This window comes from Orcinus orca, chromosome 9 (assembly GCF_937001465.1).
Source record: "Orcinus orca chromosome 9, mOrcOrc1.1, whole genome shotgun sequence".
Lineage (NCBI taxonomy): Eukaryota > Metazoa > Chordata > Mammalia > Artiodactyla > Delphinidae > Orcinus > Orcinus orca.
In genome coordinates, this window is record NC_064567.1 from 29,884,486 (window position 1) to 29,904,991 (window position 20,506).

A 20,506-nucleotide genomic window follows, 5' to 3' on the forward strand; every position below is an offset into this window, starting at 1 on the left:
TTAAGGACAAAAGATGAAAATAATAATTCACATGAGACTGTATGATGAACTCTGCATACTCACGAATATATGCCAACTATCTGTTATCAAGGAAATGGAATAAAGCTCTTCAGACCAATGAAAAGTTAGTTTTCTCTTAAGAGAGAAAGGTGGAATATGTATATAATGCCTAAGGGATGTCGAGTACTTGCCACAGGAGGCCAGTACAATACACAAACAAGTACCAAAGTGTCATTTTTCAGTGTTCCCTTATTTACAGACAAATTACAAAATTATATAGAAATTAAACTCACTTGCATATTAGAAATGCACTTCAATTCACCCATGGATCAAAGAGTCATTATTTTAAACAGTCTATTTTAACCTCCTTTCAAAAGATTACTAGCTCAAGATCAAAAATATTCCCAGATTAGAATATCAGAGCTATCCTCAACATACAATCTTCCAGATCACTGGAAATTTTAAGAATCACTGGTTCTTAAAATTTTATGAGAGAAGTGAAAATGCAGTTGTCATGGTTCCCACCTCCAGACATTATTTCAATTGTTTTAGGTGGCTGCTAAGGGTCTACATTTTTGTAAGTGTCCCAGGTGGTCCTAATTCTGATGGTCTTTCCATCCACACTAAGAAACATCACCCAGAATTTTCTCAACTCTAAAAATGAATCTTGTAATACAGAAACGATATCCCATCCCTACCATGCTCACAACTCTCTAATGTCTATTATGTCTCAAATGAAACCAAAGATCTTTGTTGTGGTCCACAATGTCCTACATCATCTCATCCCAACAACCTTTCAGACAGTATTTGCTACGAAGCCCCTCCCCTGCTTTACTTCAATTACAGTGGCCTTAGGGAGAATACACCTTGTGGTCTTGGTACTTTTCTCTCTTCTTCTAAACTCTTCATCCAGATATTCACAGGACTCCCTTCATCCCTTCAAAAAGCCATCAGCTCAGATATTCCCCTAGGAAAGGCTTTGTCTGTCCCCTATACAAAACAGCACACTTCTTACCCCGACTTATTTTATTAATAGCACCCACCACTGCCTGGAATTATATATCTGTGTTCACTTTCTGCCTCTCCTACTAGAATACACAGTTCTTAAGGTCTGGAAGTTAGCAGTTATGCTTACTGCCATGGTCAATGACAGGCAGTAAATGATCAACCAAAGTCTGTTAAATGGAATTGAACACTATGAGTCACATTTTGATTTCCTAAGAGCATAAGTTACTGGTAAGACTTTGGGTTTCCCAAAGCACTATTACTGGTATTTTTAAAAGTGAGGAAAGTGAGGAAGATGGAAGAATCAGGCCCACATAAGAGCAAAAAAGACAAGACCTTTTCCTTTTAGAACAAAACCTTCCCATTCTATTTGACATTATTTCAACTGTCTTCCTACTCTTTTACATTATTTTTTTCTCATTATTAACTTCTGATAACTCACTTATTCTCCACACACTTTTTATGATTATGATCTTCTTTACATAACAGACTTGTCAAAACTTCCAATGCAAAATGGATTGCACCATGCCAGGATAGGTATCTACATGTATACTTACATTTTGTAAAACTGCCTTTTAATCGCTTAGAATGAAAACTTCTTCCTGAACAGAGAATACATTTATTTCATGTGTCATTTACAGACAATAGTTCTCTATTTTTAAACAATTCCATTCTATGCAGAAATGAGTGCACCTGAATAAAGGAAAAAAGTGCCAATTTGTGTTTACTGGGTAAGAAAGAGAACACCTTTCTAGTGACTGTCACCCAGGTATCTTTTTGACCCATGTGTCACTTGGGCTACTCGTATTTAGATAGGGGACTGAACTTGAAAGAGAAGGCAGTACATTTCTGTGCAGATTCACTTACATTATAACATATCTCCATATGCTTCCCAGAGGCACCTGCAATCTACCCAGCCTTCACCAGAAAGCAAACTGATTAAGGAAATAGCCATCGACAGCCATTAATTCTAACCTTTGCAGAGAAGAATGAGTTACAGCCCTCCCTAGTTAAAAGAGAAAAATAAAAAGGATGGATTGTAGTGCATTCAAAGACAAAGTGTTCAAATAAAAAAAAAACTTGAAATTTGTTAACATTGAACAAAGCATGCGATTAGATTAGTCGATTCTTGCTAATGTTGAGATGGCACTGGTCCATGGCTAAGGAGCTCTCCATGGTGTGCATGTATCATCTCACAGCATGACCAGCAACACAGTAACCAGGTAATAAGTCTCCAAAAGGTATAGACCCAAACCTCAAAAGCCTTTCCATGTAGTTAGGCAGGCAAGAAGTAAAACCATAAATTATATAAAAAAAATAGCACTTACTAACGTCAAGTGTAATTCCAACTATAGAAGATGTAGGCTTGGGAGGTTGAGAAGGCTTCATGGAGAAGGTCAGTGTAAAGACTGGCTCTCAAAGGAGAAAATTAAAGGGCAAAAAAATCCAGTGGAATCTACTAATGCAAGGAGATATGCAAATGTACACAGAAATGTGTAGAGATGGTGTTTCACCCTGGGTTTCTTTTCAATACCAGATCATAACTCACACCGTCAAATCTATCTGCTGAAGTTAGTGGGAGAACAATGCCTATTTCTATATATATACTCATGCTCGGAAAACAATATAAGACACATGGAGAGTAGGGAAATAAAAGAGTGAAATCATTTTTACAGCTCTGCAGGAAGAATCATACCTCCTTTTCAGGGAAAGTTCTTTTCACCTTTCCCCTTCTTTCAATGAAAGAGAAGTTAAATTGTACAGTTTTTAACAATCTACAGGCCAACTCCTTTATAGATAATTCAGACAAAGTAACTGATTTATTTTCTTCTCCATCAGGCCAGGTAAAATTTCACCATTAAGTAGTTTTCCCCCAAATGACCTAAGAGTTCACCAGATGAGAAACACAGGGTTGCGTTATATCAACTGGGCACCTCATGATAAACTCCAGTACTGTATGAATAAATGCAGAGCTAGCAGTGATACTGAGGGATGTGGAAAGAGTGAGTCACAGAGAGTAGAAATAGGAGAGAAATGCATTAAAATAATAGAATAAAGAACATACTTATTCCTTTCTTATCCCTGAGCATCTGCAGTAACCCCCAGCTAATTAGTACTGCACATTTCTAGATAATGTTTTAAGGTCTTCAGGGGAAAAAAAAGAGTAGAAAATTGAAATTTCAAAAAGTACTACTGATATTTAATTGTGTAACTATGGGCAGGCCAAAAACACTTGTGTATGTGTAAAATGACGGATTTTAAATAGACAACAGCTAAGTTTCCTTCCACCAGGAATTCAGAAATTAGGGAATAAGAAATTTGAACTTCAAGAACTCGTTTTCAAAGATGAGTATAATTGGGAGAAAAGTTTAGACAAATACATGACATCAGAATTAAATGAAGTAATTATACAAATAAAATATATATAAGATCAAGTCTATCTGTACTCTAAAGGGAAATCCTGAAAAGAAAAAAAAAAAATCATAACAGACCCACTGAAAATTAGAAACCGGTCCCTTTTCTAGGATGCCGTGCCAGGAGAACACATCTCATCTCCTCCTGACATACCTCTGTCTTGCAGCCAAGCAAAGGCTTATAGAAAAAGACATAGAAAGCTGGGTGAATACACACTTTCAAAAAATACATACGTCACGTCAAATATTATCTCTAATTCAAATGGTGACTAAAACAAAATGAAGACACTTAAGATTTGGTTCCCTGTAATGCTAAAGGAGGAATACATATCACATTTTCTACATCTCTTTAAAAGTTCATTTTCAGCTCTCATCAATTAACATGCTCTATAAAGAACCCTGTAAAAAATGTGGTATAGTATGCCAAAAGAAAAATGGATGTTACTCATGGAATGGCTCTTCACCCAAAAGATAAATTTTGGTCCCCCTGCCGCCCCTCCGGCCCGGCACCTCGTGAAGATGTATTTGATTAACACGTTAGCAACATTCATGCATAGGTGTTGGCACAGGAGAAACTATAATTCCACCCATTTTCAGTATTGCTGGGTAAACCAGAAGTCTCTACATAAATGATTCCACAAGATACACTCCCAACATTCCCTAAAGCTATGTAGTCAGAATAGTGATGAATAGAAGGAAGATATTTCAAAGTTTCTTCTTCTTTTTAATAATATATACTTTATAACATGTACTATATAAAGTATATAACATATACAACACAGTTAATATATGTATATGTTGTATGGGATATATAGCATACTTGTATGCTATATACATATATGACATACATATGACATATTTTATATAAATATATAATCCCCCTACAATTATGCCATTCTAAAAAGAGGAATTTTCCTCATACATTGTTAGGAAAATTACAGTAAAAGTATTTTGCTTTTTTGTTTCTTAAAATAGCAATTTACCAACTATATCAAAATTAAAATATTATAGATTTAGTTTTGATAGTCTTATAAATAGACAACTACACTAAGTTTTCTAGGAGCATAGTCGTAATTCTACCATATTTGTTTCTGATGAATGTACACTATAAATGAAATTTTTGTTTTCCCAGGTTTGCAGGGAAACCAAGAATGCAGGTATTGCCTAAAATAATAGCTCCCCAAATATTTAATGTGCCACCTGGTACCTCTTCTAATTCACAAGTCATGAGCCTAAGGTTCAATGGTAAACTGAACCTAAATATATGTTTGTAAAATCGTTTTTGATTACGGGTGAATGTTTGGAAATTTCCTAAATTTGACACCATTTAAGTACTACCACCTAAATGAAAAATAACAACAGGATGTTACTGCCCAGAGGTCATTAAGACAAAAGAGGACTTCCAGGTTCTTATTCTCCCAAGGCAGTTGAGGGTAGTAACTAGAGGTTACATTGCAGAAAAGAGGGAGGCCGGAAGTAAAAGGGTCATCAGGGCCCAGTGCAGGTCAACAAGTATGCTCAGAAAGAAAGGACTGAATGGAGGAAGAAATATACAGGGCCACCCAATTTAAACATTGTTTTAAAAAAACCTTTCTGACATTCTTTCATGGATTTCTAAAATTGTGCTCTTGATGTTTCATACTTTAATTAATAGGAAATGGGTAGACTTCAAATTATATTTTAAAGCATTCACTTTACTAGCAAATTAAATAATTACTTACGTAACGAGCATGGTTAAAATATGTAATAATGATATATATGCTATTTCAAGGAGCACAAAAATGATTAGATGAATACACAATAGACCCACTCATTTCTTCAGACCGAAAAACCAACTGAATATTGTCTAAAATGACCTGAGAGGTAGCAGATAATTCTGCCAGTCCTGAATTACAAAATTCTTGGCCCTTTCTTTTCATGTAGATAATGTCTGTATGAGCTGGAACTTTCAAACACCACTGTCTAGAATTGCATTTTCACTTCTATTATCATTAATTGATGAATATTAGCTCCATTAAAAATAACAGCCACATAAAAAGAGTTCATTGACTGTAATGGGAAATTCCTGGTCATCTATCAGACATGGATTGATTTTAGCTGCAACTACTGAGTATTTTCCAAAAAGTTTGTATCTTACACTTCATCGTATAAGACTACAGTGTAAAAAATAAATTCAAGCAATGGCTTTTGTTAATACTTTCTATTCTTAAATGAAGCTATTGAGTCACAATGCAACCAAAGTTAAGACACCAAAAAGGCAGGATTTTTTTAATCTATTTTTTCAGAAAAGTATAATACATTTAAAATATATTTTGATGAGAAACAGAAGACATTTTTGAGAAAACTTTGCTACATTATAAAGCATATGCTTTGTTAAATGTTTGTATATATTCTCCGATAAATGGGTTGTATCTTGATTGCAACATTTCTACATCTTTAAAGCATGACTGCTATATTACACCAGGATCATTAATTACCTTAATTTCCTGAAAATTAAAATTTTCATCTATAGTGGAACTTAAGTCTTAGAAGTAACTCCCATTTTACTTCCAAGTTCTGAGAAAGTGTATTTAATTTTTCTTACATACTAACATTCAGAACACGTGAACTAAAACCATTTCATAGATTTTACTCAGGTATTGTGATTTAGTTTCTTAATTCATTTCAAAAAGCAGATGCTTCTAAGCATTTTATTTATATAATAAAAATTGTCATCAGTGGTTAACAATTCCTCTTTTCCTGAAAACAAAAATAGATTTCATAATAAAATAAAAATTTGAAAGTCATTTCAGAAAACAAGTTTTAAAATAATACTAACTTCTAAAGTCTAGAATAGAAATTTCTAGCCAGATGAAATTAGCATCTCATCAACATTCATTGTAACAATGCTTAAATTCAATCAGGTAGAGGGCATATAGTATTAAAATGACTTACTGATACTTCATGAAAAACACTGTCACAGACACCTAATTTTTAAAAATATATTTCCTTTTAATACTTCTTTCATTTCCTCTTAACATAGAGTCCTCTTTTTATTCATAGGTACTTTTAATTTGAAGTCCTGATAGTGATTTATACTATCCAACTGTCCTTAATAAAGATTTCAAATGACATAAAGACAACAAGACACAAACCTCTTGGTTACAACTAAGCACCTGCACTGCTAAGGTATTCTGCATCTTCTTCAAAATGTGTCACAAAATTACCAACAGGATAAAAGGGAAATATAAACAGTAGGTTATAGAATTTTCACTGATTCATTTTTGAAAATCCACTATTAGGCCTTCAAAAATATGTGAGACTAAATCAAAATCATAAGTCATTATATTTTACTTTAACATAATTTCTTGACTTAGCCCAAAATTCTTCACATATAAAATATTCCATTAGTTAGCCATAGGACAACATGAGAATTCTGTTCAACACAATATGTCTAATAAAATTAAGTTGACTTTAACCACATTGTCATTTAAAGAAGGCAATTAAATTAGGCTGAAACACAAAATTTAAAAAGCAGCCTTGGGAATAACTTTTTCTATTACAGCCATTACCAAATCCTATTGAACTGATTAACCATGCAAGAAAAGCAGCATAAAGCTGAAGAAAGGGCACTAACATCACTACTTGGCTTATCTAAGAACTCATAAAAGTAAAAGGCTCTTACCATTTTACTTTACTATATACTCTAATATATAAATGCTGCTACTTTTCTGCAGTTTAACATTATTAGTAATGTCATATCTTTCTTCAATCATCTAAAAATCTTAATTCTAGCTTAAATTTTATTTTAAAGAACAATATTAATTCAGAATATGTCCCTTTGGTGGCAAAACACGATTACCACCAAATAAAATAATAAAGAAAAGAATTCTAAAAGGAAATTGGGGCCCAAAATTCTCTAATGCAACCAGCCCTTGGTGACCATCAATCTCATCAGATACTGCTCTGCCCTCTGTGTATTTAATGAATATGCACCCATTGCCTGATGGGATCTGTAGTTTCTTAAAAAAAGTGTGGTAAGAGTCACTTGCTTCTTTATTTGAAACTATGAACGCAGAAACTTAAATATGTTGCAAATATCATTCCACTGCATTTTGTAGAGTTGATCAGTTTCAGCCCTGATATTCTAAAACACTGCATAACTTATCAGCCATAATGAAAATGCATATATATGAATATGTGCATACACATTACAAAATCCTTTGATAATATCTATAATCTATGTCTTAAAATGCTGTAAAATGAGAATTATGGTTCTGAGAGGGAAAATGCATGCCAGAAGTATTCACATGAAAATAATATTTCAAATATACGTGGAAACTTTTCAGTTCAATACACTGAAGCACTTTCTAGGCATTTCAATATACACTGTGTATTTTCATACCTTTACTTGAACACAAATTTTGTGTTTTTCATTATCATTATATTTTTATGTCTTCATACATATAATACTGATGATCTTTATATTCAGGAATTCCTAAATTTCTTTCTGGATTTATCACTTTCAGGCATCAATACTCAACACTGGCCAGCAACTTCCTAAATACTTCAATCACTACATCATACTCATATCATAGATCAAAAGAGTTCTTCAGAACCATTTAGATAATATTTTCCTGAACCCATTTAAGAAAGAGAAAGATTATTTGCTCTTAGTAAGTATATAACTTAAATGGGTGCACAACCACCACACACATATACCACCTCCATCCCATTTCCCTTGATGGCACCTACCCTAGTGTTGTCATGGTGACGATGGTGTACCAGAAGGCAGCAGGGATGCTGGTGAACTTGCTAGCGGAAGACCCCTTCTCTGCGTAGAACATAACCGTAGCGAAGATGATGATAGCCATGGTGAGCGAGAAGAGCAAGAAGCCCAATTCAGAGGCACAGCTCTTCAGTGTGTACCCCAGGATGCGCAGGCCTTGAGAGTGGCGGGAAAACTTAAAGATCCGGAAGACCCGGAAGACGCGGAGTGTGACAAAGGCTCCACTGACATCCTCATTGTCTGTCATCACCAGCCCAATGTAATAAGGCAGGATGGCCACCACATCGATGATACTCATGACGCTACGCACAAAACGGTAACGACTAGGAGCTGCTGCCAGGCGAAGCAAGTACTCAACTGTGAAGATCATGACACAGGCTGTATCCAAGCAAAAGAAGGCCACGGCGTACCGCTCCCCACAGGGCAGTTCTTTAATGTGACCTGGGCTAGACCCACAGGGCACTGTTTCTACCACATTAGCGATGACTGAGACGGCAATGAAGAAGCCGGTAACATAGTAGAACACCAGGGCCATTGTGCTGGTGTGAGGGTTCTCAAAAGCCCGCCAGACCCTCTGCCGAGCCGTCATAGTGGGCAGCGCGCTCTCTCCGGTGTTGTCGGTATCAACATCGTCCTGAAGACGCTCCGCGTTCTCTCGCCGGCGATCCTTGTACTCCTCATAACAGCAGTCGCCAATAATTTCTGGGATGAGGCCAAAGAAGGCTAATTCTTCATCATAAGCGGAGATGCACTCATGGCGAGGGTAGTGGAGTTTCCCAGTGCGGTAGAAATTCAGGATGTGGCGGAAGATGTCTGGGTCACGGTCAAAAAAATACTGCTGAGTCTCTGGATGGTAGAAAAAGTCCCTCTCCGAACTGCCCAGCAGAGTGTCTGGGTACCGTTCCAGGGTGTCCTGCCATGTCTGGAAACGAGTGCCACTCACATTCAGCACAATTAGAGCATCCTGAGTCCTTTTCCTCTCCTGCCTCGGGGGAGCTGGCATGGGCCCCGAGGCCACAGGCATCCACCCAATGGCCGCTGCCCTTGCAAAGGGCAGCCACGCTGCTACCCCCGCAGCCATGGTTCCTTCAAGTGCAGGCCAGAAGGGCAATCAAGTCTCTACAATGGGTCACTCAAAGTAGCCACAATCACCCACTTCCTCCCGTCAAACAAATACTACTGGTCCAGAGGTATCAGCCTTACTCCAAGGTAGGGCTCCTGGTGAAGTCACAGTTCTCAGAGGGCAAGTTTCCCTCAAAGACAGATATTTGGAGTAACGGGGGGAAAATACAACGTCCTAACAATCACACCCAACAAAACCTAATCAAACCTCTTCCTGCAGTCGGACCAGGCTAGCCCCGGCACAAATAAGTACACAGGTGACTTTCGATGCCTCAATTTCTTCAAACAGGTGTCTTTGATTTCTCCCTTAACACAGTCTGGAGTGTGTGTCGTGCAGGATAGAGGAGACGAAGGACAGACACTCAGTGGTATTCTTTTGAAGAATTAGGGAACCCTTCCACCTTCCTTTTCAGCTCTTTCAAACCTTCCCTTTTCAAGTGGCCCTTCCCGCCAAAGGAATCTCAAGAAGGAGACCTGTTGTTGTAGCTTCCGAGGTTCGGTCACAGCCGCTGCCCCACGTCTCTTTGGGAGTCCGGTCGCCACCTCTACTCCTCGGGACGTATTTGCAGAGACGGAAGTGCTGTGCGTTAGACGCGGCTAGAGGGCATTAATATAGATCCTCCTCCCTCACGTCTACGAGCACCCGCCGTGTCTGCCAAAAGCATTCGCCCAATCTCCCCTTTACTCTCTTGTCAAGTTCAGCTCAGGTGCAGTGTGACAGCTACAGAGCCCGGGAGCTGGCAGCCGCCACTGCCGCCGCGGCAGTAACATCTGCTTCCGCGCACAACGCGCCTCGGCCGCGGTACATACCTGGCGAAGTGCGCGCCGGAGCTGAGTTGCGGAGACTTTCTCCTCGCGGTGCACCCGGAACGGGAAAAGCTGAGAAAGCAGCTCGCGAGCAGCCGAATCCGATGCGCCGAGGGAGCATAAATAAAGCTCAAGCGAGCTCTTCTCCCCCTTCCCCCATTCCTCCGTGCCTCCCTCCTCCTTTTCACCTTCCAAAAGCCAGGCGCAGGCGAGCCGAGCAGCAGCAACAAGTTCAAAAGGTGCGGGGGAGTCGAGAACGGAGGGGACTCGCTCCTGCCAACTTACCGCGCCGCGGCGGTTGCCGGGGCCCGAGCGGCGCGGTGCGGGGCTGCGGGGCTGCGGGGCTGCGGGGCGGCCGGGCGAGCGGTGGCGGCGGCGGCGGCGGCGGCGGCGGCGCGGCGGGGCCGGGGCCGGCGCGGGCAAACGCCGGAGCGCGGAGGCAAGAGGCGCTCAGCAGCGCGGGGGCGCGGGAGGGCTGCTTGCTGCTTCCCCGCCAGTGGGTGGTCCTGCATCTCCCCGGGCTCCCCGCTCCGCTCTTGCTCGTGCGATCAATAAATGAGGAGAAAATAAATAAATAACCGCGCGCACGCCCCACCACGCAGGTTATGCAAGGCGTCTCCTGCCTTTCCCTCGACTTGACCTTTCTCTGCCCCCGCCCCCTCGGGCTCCTCTCGCTCCACCCCAGCCACGCACCAGCCCCGGCGCAAAATGTCACCGAGGGAGAGCATCCAGGTGGATCTGCTGGGGAGGAGTGCGAGCCTCGTTGAACAAAGGGAAGCTTCACGCGCTCGCCTGCGGCGGTTTGGTGGAGGAGAGGAGGAAGGGGACCGATGCCTTGCTTCTGCCTCCCTGGGTCCCGGTTCAAGGCGAGCGTGAGGGCGTGGGGGGGGCGGGGGGGGCGGGGAGGCGGGAGTGAAGGAAAAAGAGAGAGAGAGAGAGAAGCTGGGTAGGAGGGTGAGCAGAGCGGAAAACGCAGGAATTGGCTGTCTTCTGAGGGCTCTTGGGTAGCAAGACCTGCAAAGCCCCGCGGCGGAATTTTTAAGCGCTTTTTCCTCTTTCTCGGTCTTTCGGTTTGTTCGAACCAGATGTTAACGTTGCAAGAGTTAATATGTCATCTGTCCCACTTGCTGAAAAGTCAGACAGCCTCCTTGGTCGGGGTCTTGCCACAACTCCTTTTCCTGTCCTTTGCAAATGACAGGAAGGATTTAGAACCCTTTTCTAAATGTCAGCGTCGAGGGGCGTGCGTCTCCGTGAGTGTGCCTTCCCGTTCATTTTCTCTGCGCATCCATGCGCACACCTAAAATGATTAAAGTAAAGGGGTCCCTGTGAGGGGTAAGTAATGTGGGAGACTAGGAAATTGTCGCTTTCAACGGTTTTGTTTTTCGGGTACCCCGCCCCCAAGTCATTAGGAATCTTCCTTAAAACCAAGCATCTAACATTTATAACCACTAGGTGGCGTGAATGGTGAGAAGTTAAATCCACACCTCAGGTCTGGATGCTTTAGAAAGGTGAAGGATCAAAATGAACTGACCCAACAGAGCATCAGATCACATAAATATCCTCAAATCCAGCCCCCACCCACCTTTTTAGTCTTTATAGGAGATATGCTACTCAGGTCTACGCCTGCATTTTGATGGATATGGGATGTAATGTGGAGAGTTTCTGTTGAAATGCCTTTCAAAATTAAATGTAGATTACTGAGTAATAACAAGAACAACAACAACGACAATAATAAGAGTGTTTGGAAACAGTGAAGCTTCATCTATGTTGACTAAGGAGAGAAGCCCAATTTCTACCTGAAAATTACCTTTTCAAGATCTAGTTGGACTCTTCTTGGTTTGTAAAGTAAGTGGACTGTGATGTATAGCCTTAAATTGAATCAACTTTCAGGCCCTAGAGATCTTAGGCATGATGTGTCAACCTTAAAATTTTGAAATAGAATACCTCAAAGAAAAGACATGAACTGAAAAACGGAGTATATAGAAAGTCACCAGAGAAGCAGAAAAACAAACCTTATAATGCACAGGATTTTCTGTAGAGATGGAAAGGTATTTTTGGTTTGTTTACTTGTTTACTGGTGTAGAGGCTTAGGGAATCCCAAGTTAGTAATTAATGAAGTCATAGCTAACGCATCGTGTAAGTTTGGGATCACAGAACTGAAGATATCTGCTGTTCATCTGTTTGTCTTAGTTGAGCAGAAAGATACTTGTTAAAAAATCTGTATAGCCTGTATACCTGAAAACAACAGCAACGACCTGACCTGTTAACTGGAAAATAAAAAGAAGGGGACTACTTAGCAATTAGTATAAGAAAGTTAACCCCTTCCTAACGCAGACATGCAGGTGCATCCAGGGAATGGAAAGCCATGAATGATCAGTTGATGCCAAACTGGCATGCCATCCTGTAGAGATGAGACAAGTGACCTAAACAGAACCTTTAAAATTTGCCTGTAGGGAACTGAACGCTTACAAATCTAAACGCATATGTTTAACCCTACAAAACATCTAAATAAGCAATAATATAGAGCCTGCATTTTTAAGAAGGTTTTATGGTCTGCTCTCCCCGACTCTCCACAGGCTTCTTGAGATAGTGGAAAGATGTAGGCTTAGAAGTTAAACACAGCTAGATTCAAATTCTAGCCCAATAAGTTACTCATTGCCTTTGTTTCATTTGGCAAATCACTTAACTTCTCTGTTTAGAAATTATAGATAATAAAACTTAACTTTTGAGGCCTATCATGAAGATTAAGCAGAAAAATACTTCTGAACACCAATGTAGAACTTGACACACATGGAGGGTAACTCAGTTCCTTTTCACTTTAATGCATAATGGAAATGCAATTCATTTGATTCAGCTATTTTAGTATATTTCCTCTTGCCTCTGAGTTAAAAAATTCCTGTGCCATGATATGCAGGTAACTGATATTTTAATATTCATTCAGGTGTTGAAATGCTATATGAAGAGTATGCATACAGAATCCAGCAGAACACTATATTCTTCCCTTGTCCAGAAATTCCTGGTTTTCCTTCTTGTATTATCATTTTACATACTCTGCTTGGCTGATTGAAAATAAACTCAGCAAAATCAAAATTGAATTCATCACTTCTCTTCTCCAGTCAGCTACTCCTTCTGTTTCCTCTCCTTGGGATGAATAAAGCCCTAGGAAGAAACCTGGCAGGCGTCATAGTCCATGTCCTGTTTTTCAGTACTTCCCCCAACAAATACACACACTCATCCAATGATCCTTGTGTATTCCACCCTCATTACCGTTCTATCCTTATACTGTACCTAGAGTGATTTTTTTAAACTATTTTGAGATAATTATAGATTCATATAGATTCTATATAGATATGAATCTATATAGATTCATACAGAAATAATAGGAATCCCTTATACCTATTACCTAGTTTCCCCCAAAAGTGAACTGTTGCATATTATAGTACAATTTCACAACCAGGATATTGACATTGATAGAATCCATGGACCTTATTAAGATTTCACCAGTTTTACATACACTAATTTTTATGTGTTTATACTTAGTTCTGTTTAATTTTATCATACATGTAGATTCATGTGACCACCATCACAGTGAACATATAGAAGATTTCCATTACAAGGATCCCCTTTAATAGCCATAACCATCTCCTTCACTGCCCCCTATCTCTTGTCAACCACTCATCTGTTCTCCTCTGTCATGTATCAATTCAAGTATGTTATATGTAGGAAATCATGCAATATGTAACCATTAGAGAGTGTCTTTTTTCACTCAGTCCAGTTATATTGAGAGCCATCCAAATTGTTGCACGTATCGATAGCTCATTCCTTTTTATTGATGACAAGTACCACACTATGATTAAATATTCACCCACTGGAGGACATTTGGGTTGATTCCAGTTTGGGGCTATTATGAATAAAGCTGCTTATGAACATTCATGTACAAGTTATTGTGTGAACATAAGTTTTCATTTCTTTGGGATATATAACCAAGAGTTACAATTGCTGCGTTGTATGATAAGTATATGTTTAGGGTGTTTTTTTTTAACATCTTTATTGGAGTGTAATTGCTTTACAATGGTCTGTTAATTTCTGCTTTATAACAAAGTGAATCAGCTATACATATGCATATATCCCCATATCTCCTCCCTCTTGTGTCTCCCTCCCACCCTCCCTATCCCACCCCTCTAGGTGGTCACAAAGCACCAAGCTGATCTCCCTGTGCTATGCGGCTGCTTCCCACTAGCTATCTGTTTTACATTTGGCACTATATATAAGTCCATGCCACTCTCTCACTTCGTCCCAGCTTACCCTTCCCCCTCCCTGTGTCCTCAAGTCCATTCTCTACGTCTGCGTCTTTATTGGACCTAGAGTCTGTCATACAGAGTGAAGTAAGTCAGAAAGAGAAAAACAAATACCGTATGCTAACACATATATATGGAATCTAAAAAAAAATTTGTTATGAAGAACCTAGGGGCAGGATAGTATATGTTTAGTTTTGTGAGAAGCTGCCATAATCTTTTCCAGAGTGGCTGCATCATTTTATGTACCACCAGTTAAGGTTATTCAGCGTCCTCACCAATATTTGGCATCAGCACTAATTTTTGTTTTAGCCATTCTGACAGTGTATAATGACATCTTATTGTGGTTTTAATTTGCATTTCTCTAATGGCTAATTTTGTTGAACATATTTTTATGTGCGTATTTGCCATCTGTATACTCTTCAGCAAAATGTATGTTCCTTTTTTTGCCCATTTTTTAATTGGATTGTTTGTTTTGGTTTTGGGTTTTTTTACTGTTGACTTAGGAGAGCTCTTTATATATTCTATCAATTGTTCTTTGTCAGATATGTTGTCTGCAAATATTTTCTCCTAATACATAGCTTGTCTTTTCATCCTCCTCACAAGATGTTTTGCAAAGCAAAAGATTTTTTAACTCTGTTGAAATCCAGTCTATCAAATTTTCCTTTTTATAAAACAAACAGCAGGCTTCCCTGGTGGCGCAGTGGTTGAGAGTCCGCCTGCCGATGCAGGGGACATGGGTTCGTGCCCTGGTCCGGGAAGATCCCACATGCCGCAGAGCGGCTGGGCCAGTGAGCCATGGCCGATGAGCCTGCGCATCCGGAGCCTGTGCTCCGCAACAGGGAGAGGCCACAATAGTGAGAGGCCTGCGTACCGCAAAAAAAAAAAAAAAAAAACAAAAAAACACACCAAACAGCGAAAACTTATTATGGAAAGTTGTGAATATACATAAAAACAGAAGAGTATAATGAATTTTTCCCTTTCTTAATTTTTTTTTTATGGATCATGCTGTTGGTGTCAAGTCTAACAATTCTGCCTAGTCCTAGGTTCCAAAGATGTTCTCTATTTTTTTCTAAATGTTTTATAGTTTTACACTTTAAATTTAAGTCCATCTATTTTTGACTTAATTTTTTGTATAAGATATAAAGTTTAGGGCAAGATTCTTTTTCTTTTTTTTTTTTTATGGATAGCTGGTTGCTTCAACAACATCTCTTGAAAAGCCTATCCTTTCTGTATCAAATTGCTTTTGCAACTTGGTCAAAAATCAGTTGGGTATAGTTTTGTGGTCCATTTTTAGGTTCTCTATTTTATTCCATTGATATGTGTTATCCCCTCACTAACACCGCTCTTTCCTGATTACTGTAATTGTATCTTAACTCTTAATGTGAAGCAGTTATTCCTTCCACCTAATTACACTTCTGCAAAATTGATTTAGCTATTCTAGGTCCTTGTCTTTCTATATAAATTTTAGAATTAACTTGTCTAAGTTTACAAAACACCTTTCTGGGATTTTAATAGGCACTGCATTACAACTATAAATCTATTTAATAGAATGTACATGTTCACTATGTTGAGTCTTTCAGTCCATAAGCACAGTATGTCTCTCTGTTTATTTAGGTCTCTTGTTTTTTAAATTTGTTTCATCAGCATTTGCAGATCCTGTACATGTTTTATTATATCTATAACTAAGTGTTTCATTTTCTTTGGCACAATTGTAAATAGTATTGTACGTTTTTAAATTTTCGGTTTCTATATGTTCATTGTTAGTATATAGAAATGCAATTGGTTGTTGTGTATTGATCTTGTACTGCAATTTTTTAAAAAAATTTTTTAACATCTTTATTAGAGTATAATTGCTTTACAATGGTATGTTAGTTTCTGCTTTGTAACAAAGTGAATCAGCTATACATATACATATATCCCTATATCTCCTCCCTCTTGTGTCTCCCTCCCACCCTCCCTATCCCACCCATCCAGGTGGTCACAAAGCACCGAGCTGATCTCCCTGTGCTCTGCGGCTGCTTCCCACTAGCTATCTATTTCACATTTGGTAGTGTATATATGTCCATGCCACTCTCTCACTTCATCCCATGTAGCTGCAATTTTGTTGCACTTCCTTATTAGTTCTTGGGTTTTCTATGTGGAAAAATCATGTTACCTGAAGACAGGGTCAATATTATTTCTTCCTTCGCAGTCTGTATGTCTTTTTGTTTTGGGGGTTTTTTTTTGTGGTACACGGGCCTCTCACTGTTGTGGCCTCTCCCGTTGCGGAGCACAGGCTCCGGACGCGCAGGCTCAGTGGCCATGGCTCATGGGCCCAGCCGCTCCACAGCATGTGGGATCTTCCTGGACCGGGGCACGAACCCGTGTCCCCTGCATCAGCAGGCGGACTCTCAACCACTGCGCCACGAAGGAAGCCCCTGTATGTCTTTTATTCAGTGTTTTTTTGTTTGTTTTTTTTAATGCACTTGTAATCATGTCACTACCCCTTTCAGTGTTCTTCCATCTTTTTTCAGAAATCAGTCCTTAGCAGAGAATATAGAACCCTTCAGGGTCTCAACTTCTTCTAACTGTTAAGTCTCATCTCATGATATCTTAATATTAGCTTAGTCATAGTCTTGGTCAGCTATTTTTAGTTTTCACAATTGGGTGTATTTTATCTTGATTCTGGGTCTTGAGTCATGAGTCTCTTTCCCACATCTCAAGTACTCAGCTCAAGAGCCAGGAACCATTTTCTAACCTCTTTAAAATGATGTCCACCTCAAGTGCTCTATCAGAGGCTGTAATACATTAGATGAGATTTGTCTTTCCTTCTTGTTCTTAGCTACTAGACTGTAACCTCTTTAAGAGAAGGCAGTGGTCTTTTATCTCTGTAACCTCTGTATCTACCATTGTACTTGGCACACGGTAGAAACAGAGTGAATGTTTGTTGAGTGAATGAATGAGTAATTAGATGGTTAATATGTACTTTTTTCCATTATAGATTATTATGATAACTCTCTAAAAGACTCATAGAGAATCAAGCTGATCTAATACCAAGATGAACAGTGGAAAACAAATTACTTTAACAATGAGACAAATGATGCACATGTGTATAGTTGTTTAAAAAAGTGCTTTCTCAGTGTACCTACTACAGTTGATTCTCAAAAAGGCCTTGTGAGGTGGGTGTTATTCTTATGTTTACTTTAGCCAATAGGAAAAGCTTAAGGAGGTTATATGATTTTCCAAGATTATATTGTACATCTGAGTCACAAAAACTTTCTCATTCCCAGGTCTTCTGACCCTAAATCACATATCCCTTTAGGTCTATAAACACACCAATATCTGCAATAGTTAATTCTCTTTGCCAGTTTTTTGTTTTTTGTACTGATGATGAATTTGCACAGACAGGTATTCAATACATACTGTCTTACTCATCCCCCATGGCACATCTCTGGGAGGTCTCTGGCCAGGGCAGGGAGTCAGTCTATGACCATGGAGAAGGGGAGCACTTCATATGTTCAACCCATATTTTAATCACTTATGCTAACTTTTCACAGTTATAAGCAAATTTTAATATCTAGATTTTATATATATGTATATATATTAGTATATCTAACTATATTCTTAGAATCTCTTCTCAGACAACTCTGTCTAAGAGTTTGTATTAGGTTATTTTATTTTTATGTTTTTATTGAGATATAATTGACATATAACATTGTATTAGTTTTAGGTATACAATGTGATTGATATATGATATGATAGATGTATATATTGTGAATTTATCTCCACAATAAAATTTTAAGTTTAGTTAGCATCCATCACCATACATTGTTACAATTTTTTTCTTGTGATGAGAACATTTAAGATGTACTCTCAAATATACAATATTTGTATTTTTGCAGCTTTCAAATATACGATACAATATTGTTAACTGTAGTTATCATGCTGTACATTACATCCCCAGGACTTATTTATCTTATAATTGGAAGTTTGTACCTTTTGACCACCTTCACCCATTTCCTAAATACGCTGTATTAAGTTATTTTAACATAGTATACTCTTATTAGGAAAAAAAAAAAGTCCTGAATTAAGAAAGAAATTCAATCAACTGGAAAAATAAGCAAAACCTTTAGCCAGTAATTGAAATTTTGTGAGTTACACCTTAAGGTCTAGCAACTTCAAATTTTATATATCATATTTTTTCTTAAAACAACACATTTGTTTTAGTGTTAAATGTTAAGAAAAAATCAACATTTTTACCTTCAAATATTTGATCATAAATTACAAACATTTCACAAAAACTATGATTCCACAGAAAAATATACAGTTTATTTTTATTAACTTTCTAGGTTCCATATTATTTTGTGTTTAGCAAATGTACTTTTCCAATGGTAATTTTGGTTTGGATTCTTTATTCTTTGGAAGATGTACAGAAGCCGTCCCTCTCTCTCTCTCTCTCTCTCTCTCTCTCTCTCTATCTCTTTTCGGCCTTTGTTCCTCAGAGAAATAAAATCTGACATACTAGAAAGGTATAGGGGACATGAGAAAGTAACAGCATTGGTAAGGCTAGTTAAATGCCTAAAACATATTTGAGATTTCAGATACCTCAATGTCCCTAGAATATGGTCATCAAGGAAAGGGCAATGACCCTGTGTCTTTTTTTAGACCACTATTAAAAAGATAAGTTGGCAACCTGAGCTTAACTTCTTTTTCCCTTTATTAATACTGTCAAAGTCCTTTTCAAAATCCTCTTCAAAGGATTGTCCCTTCTTTAGCTTTTAGACTTTGAACATCTCCTATTAAAAATAACCCATTTTCAGAAGCTTTGTTCCTCATATACAGAAAATCTTAAATATATTTTATATAATAAAATGGACTAGACTTTCAAAGTTCCCACAATGCTGCCCTGAGACCCTGTCTCATTCTATGTGATTGGAACTCTGAAAGGCTAATAAATTTTGTAAATAGATGTACAAAGTCTAACCCTCATGTTATAGCTTCAATTCTGCCTCATGGGATGGCTGTCATGAAGGAACACAGTGGTTGTTTTAATATAAAGAATATACTTTCGTTGTTAAAATATTCATGATCTCATAAATGGTGATGCACATGTTGTTCCTATGATAGAAGAAGAGGGAGAAAAAATCAGTTTTTAACACATTGTTATTACTGATCCCTTAAGATGTGCAAGACCAAGTTGGACATTAGCATGAACCAAGCTGTTCAAGGTCAACCTGCCGTCAGGGAGCTTGATATCTGGGATGAGGAAAAAGAGCATGGAAATCTCTTTCAATTCGAAGATAGCATTGCTTGTCAGTTTCACTTCAGAATATTTTCCCTAAGTGTTTTATTCTGAGCAACTGTTTATTTGTTAAAGATGGGAAAAGAGGGAAGATAAGAAGGACCGTATAAATTTGCTTCTTGGACTCATTATCATATTTATAACTTTGGATTAATTGCCATGGAATAATTCCAGTGCTATAAACTGAGAATTGTGACTACAAATGAGAAAGAAGCAGTGCGAGTTCTGAAGAAACAAAAGCCTTATTTTTCTGAAACCTGAGGAAGGTAAATTCTTGCATATGTTACTAACATTGGCAAAGCAGGTAAATTACTCTTCAATAGTTTACGGTTGTTGAAAATCTTAAAGAAGTCTTATAAGGTTTTCATCATTTAAGAAGCCACATTCTGTGAGAAAATTGGCAATTAATTTATTTACTTTCTTTAAAAGTACTTGATGTGCTCTAGCAAGCCACTTTGCTACACAAAGTATGTTTGCTTCATTATTTCTATACACAATTATGTAGTTGGCTTTAATAAACCATTCAAAATAGCAGAGTGAAAAGAAAAGCAGAACAATACAGTACTTAAAAATATTTGGTTAATAGAAGATCCCTGTATTACCTTACTTTTAGAAATTGATATTATGTAAATCTTGTTTGTTTACAACTTAGCCTGCATTGGATTTTAATTTAAACAAAGAAAACTATTTAATAGAGGGTTATTAAACAGGTTTTTACATTGCAGCTGTTCTAGTCCCTCAGGTAAATACTCATTGAGAGAGAGCTTATTAAAATCTGTTCTACTTATTTATGTTTAAATTCTTTTTCTTT

The 20,506-nt window shown here is 38.2% G+C and overlaps 1 protein-coding gene and 1 long non-coding RNA gene across 3 annotated transcripts in view; one reads left to right on the plus strand and one right to left on the minus strand.

Annotated features, from left to right (window-relative positions):
* Window positions 1–10,507, minus strand: part of KCND2 (potassium voltage-gated channel subfamily D member 2) — a 471,065-nt gene extending 460,558 nt beyond the window's left edge. The window contains exon 1 of the mRNA XM_004265519.4: window positions 8,154–10,507. Within this exon, the coding sequence (XP_004265567.1) occupies window positions 8,154–9,268 (1,115 nt within the window). The 5' untranslated portion in view covers window positions 9,269–10,507. The remainder of the gene's footprint in view (window positions 1–8,153) is intronic.
* Window positions 10,508–11,942: 1,435 nt separating this feature from the next.
* Window positions 11,943–20,506, plus strand: part of LOC117199774 (uncharacterized) — a 143,710-nt gene continuing 135,146 nt past the window's right edge. The window contains exon 1 of one of the 2 annotated variants that reach the window (XR_007479425.1): window positions 11,943–11,961. This is a non-coding gene — a long non-coding RNA (uncharacterized LOC117199774). Of the gene's footprint in view, window positions 11,962–17,556; window positions 17,573–20,506 lie in introns of those variants that run through there. The other variant, XR_007479426.1, reaches the window with a different exon arrangement.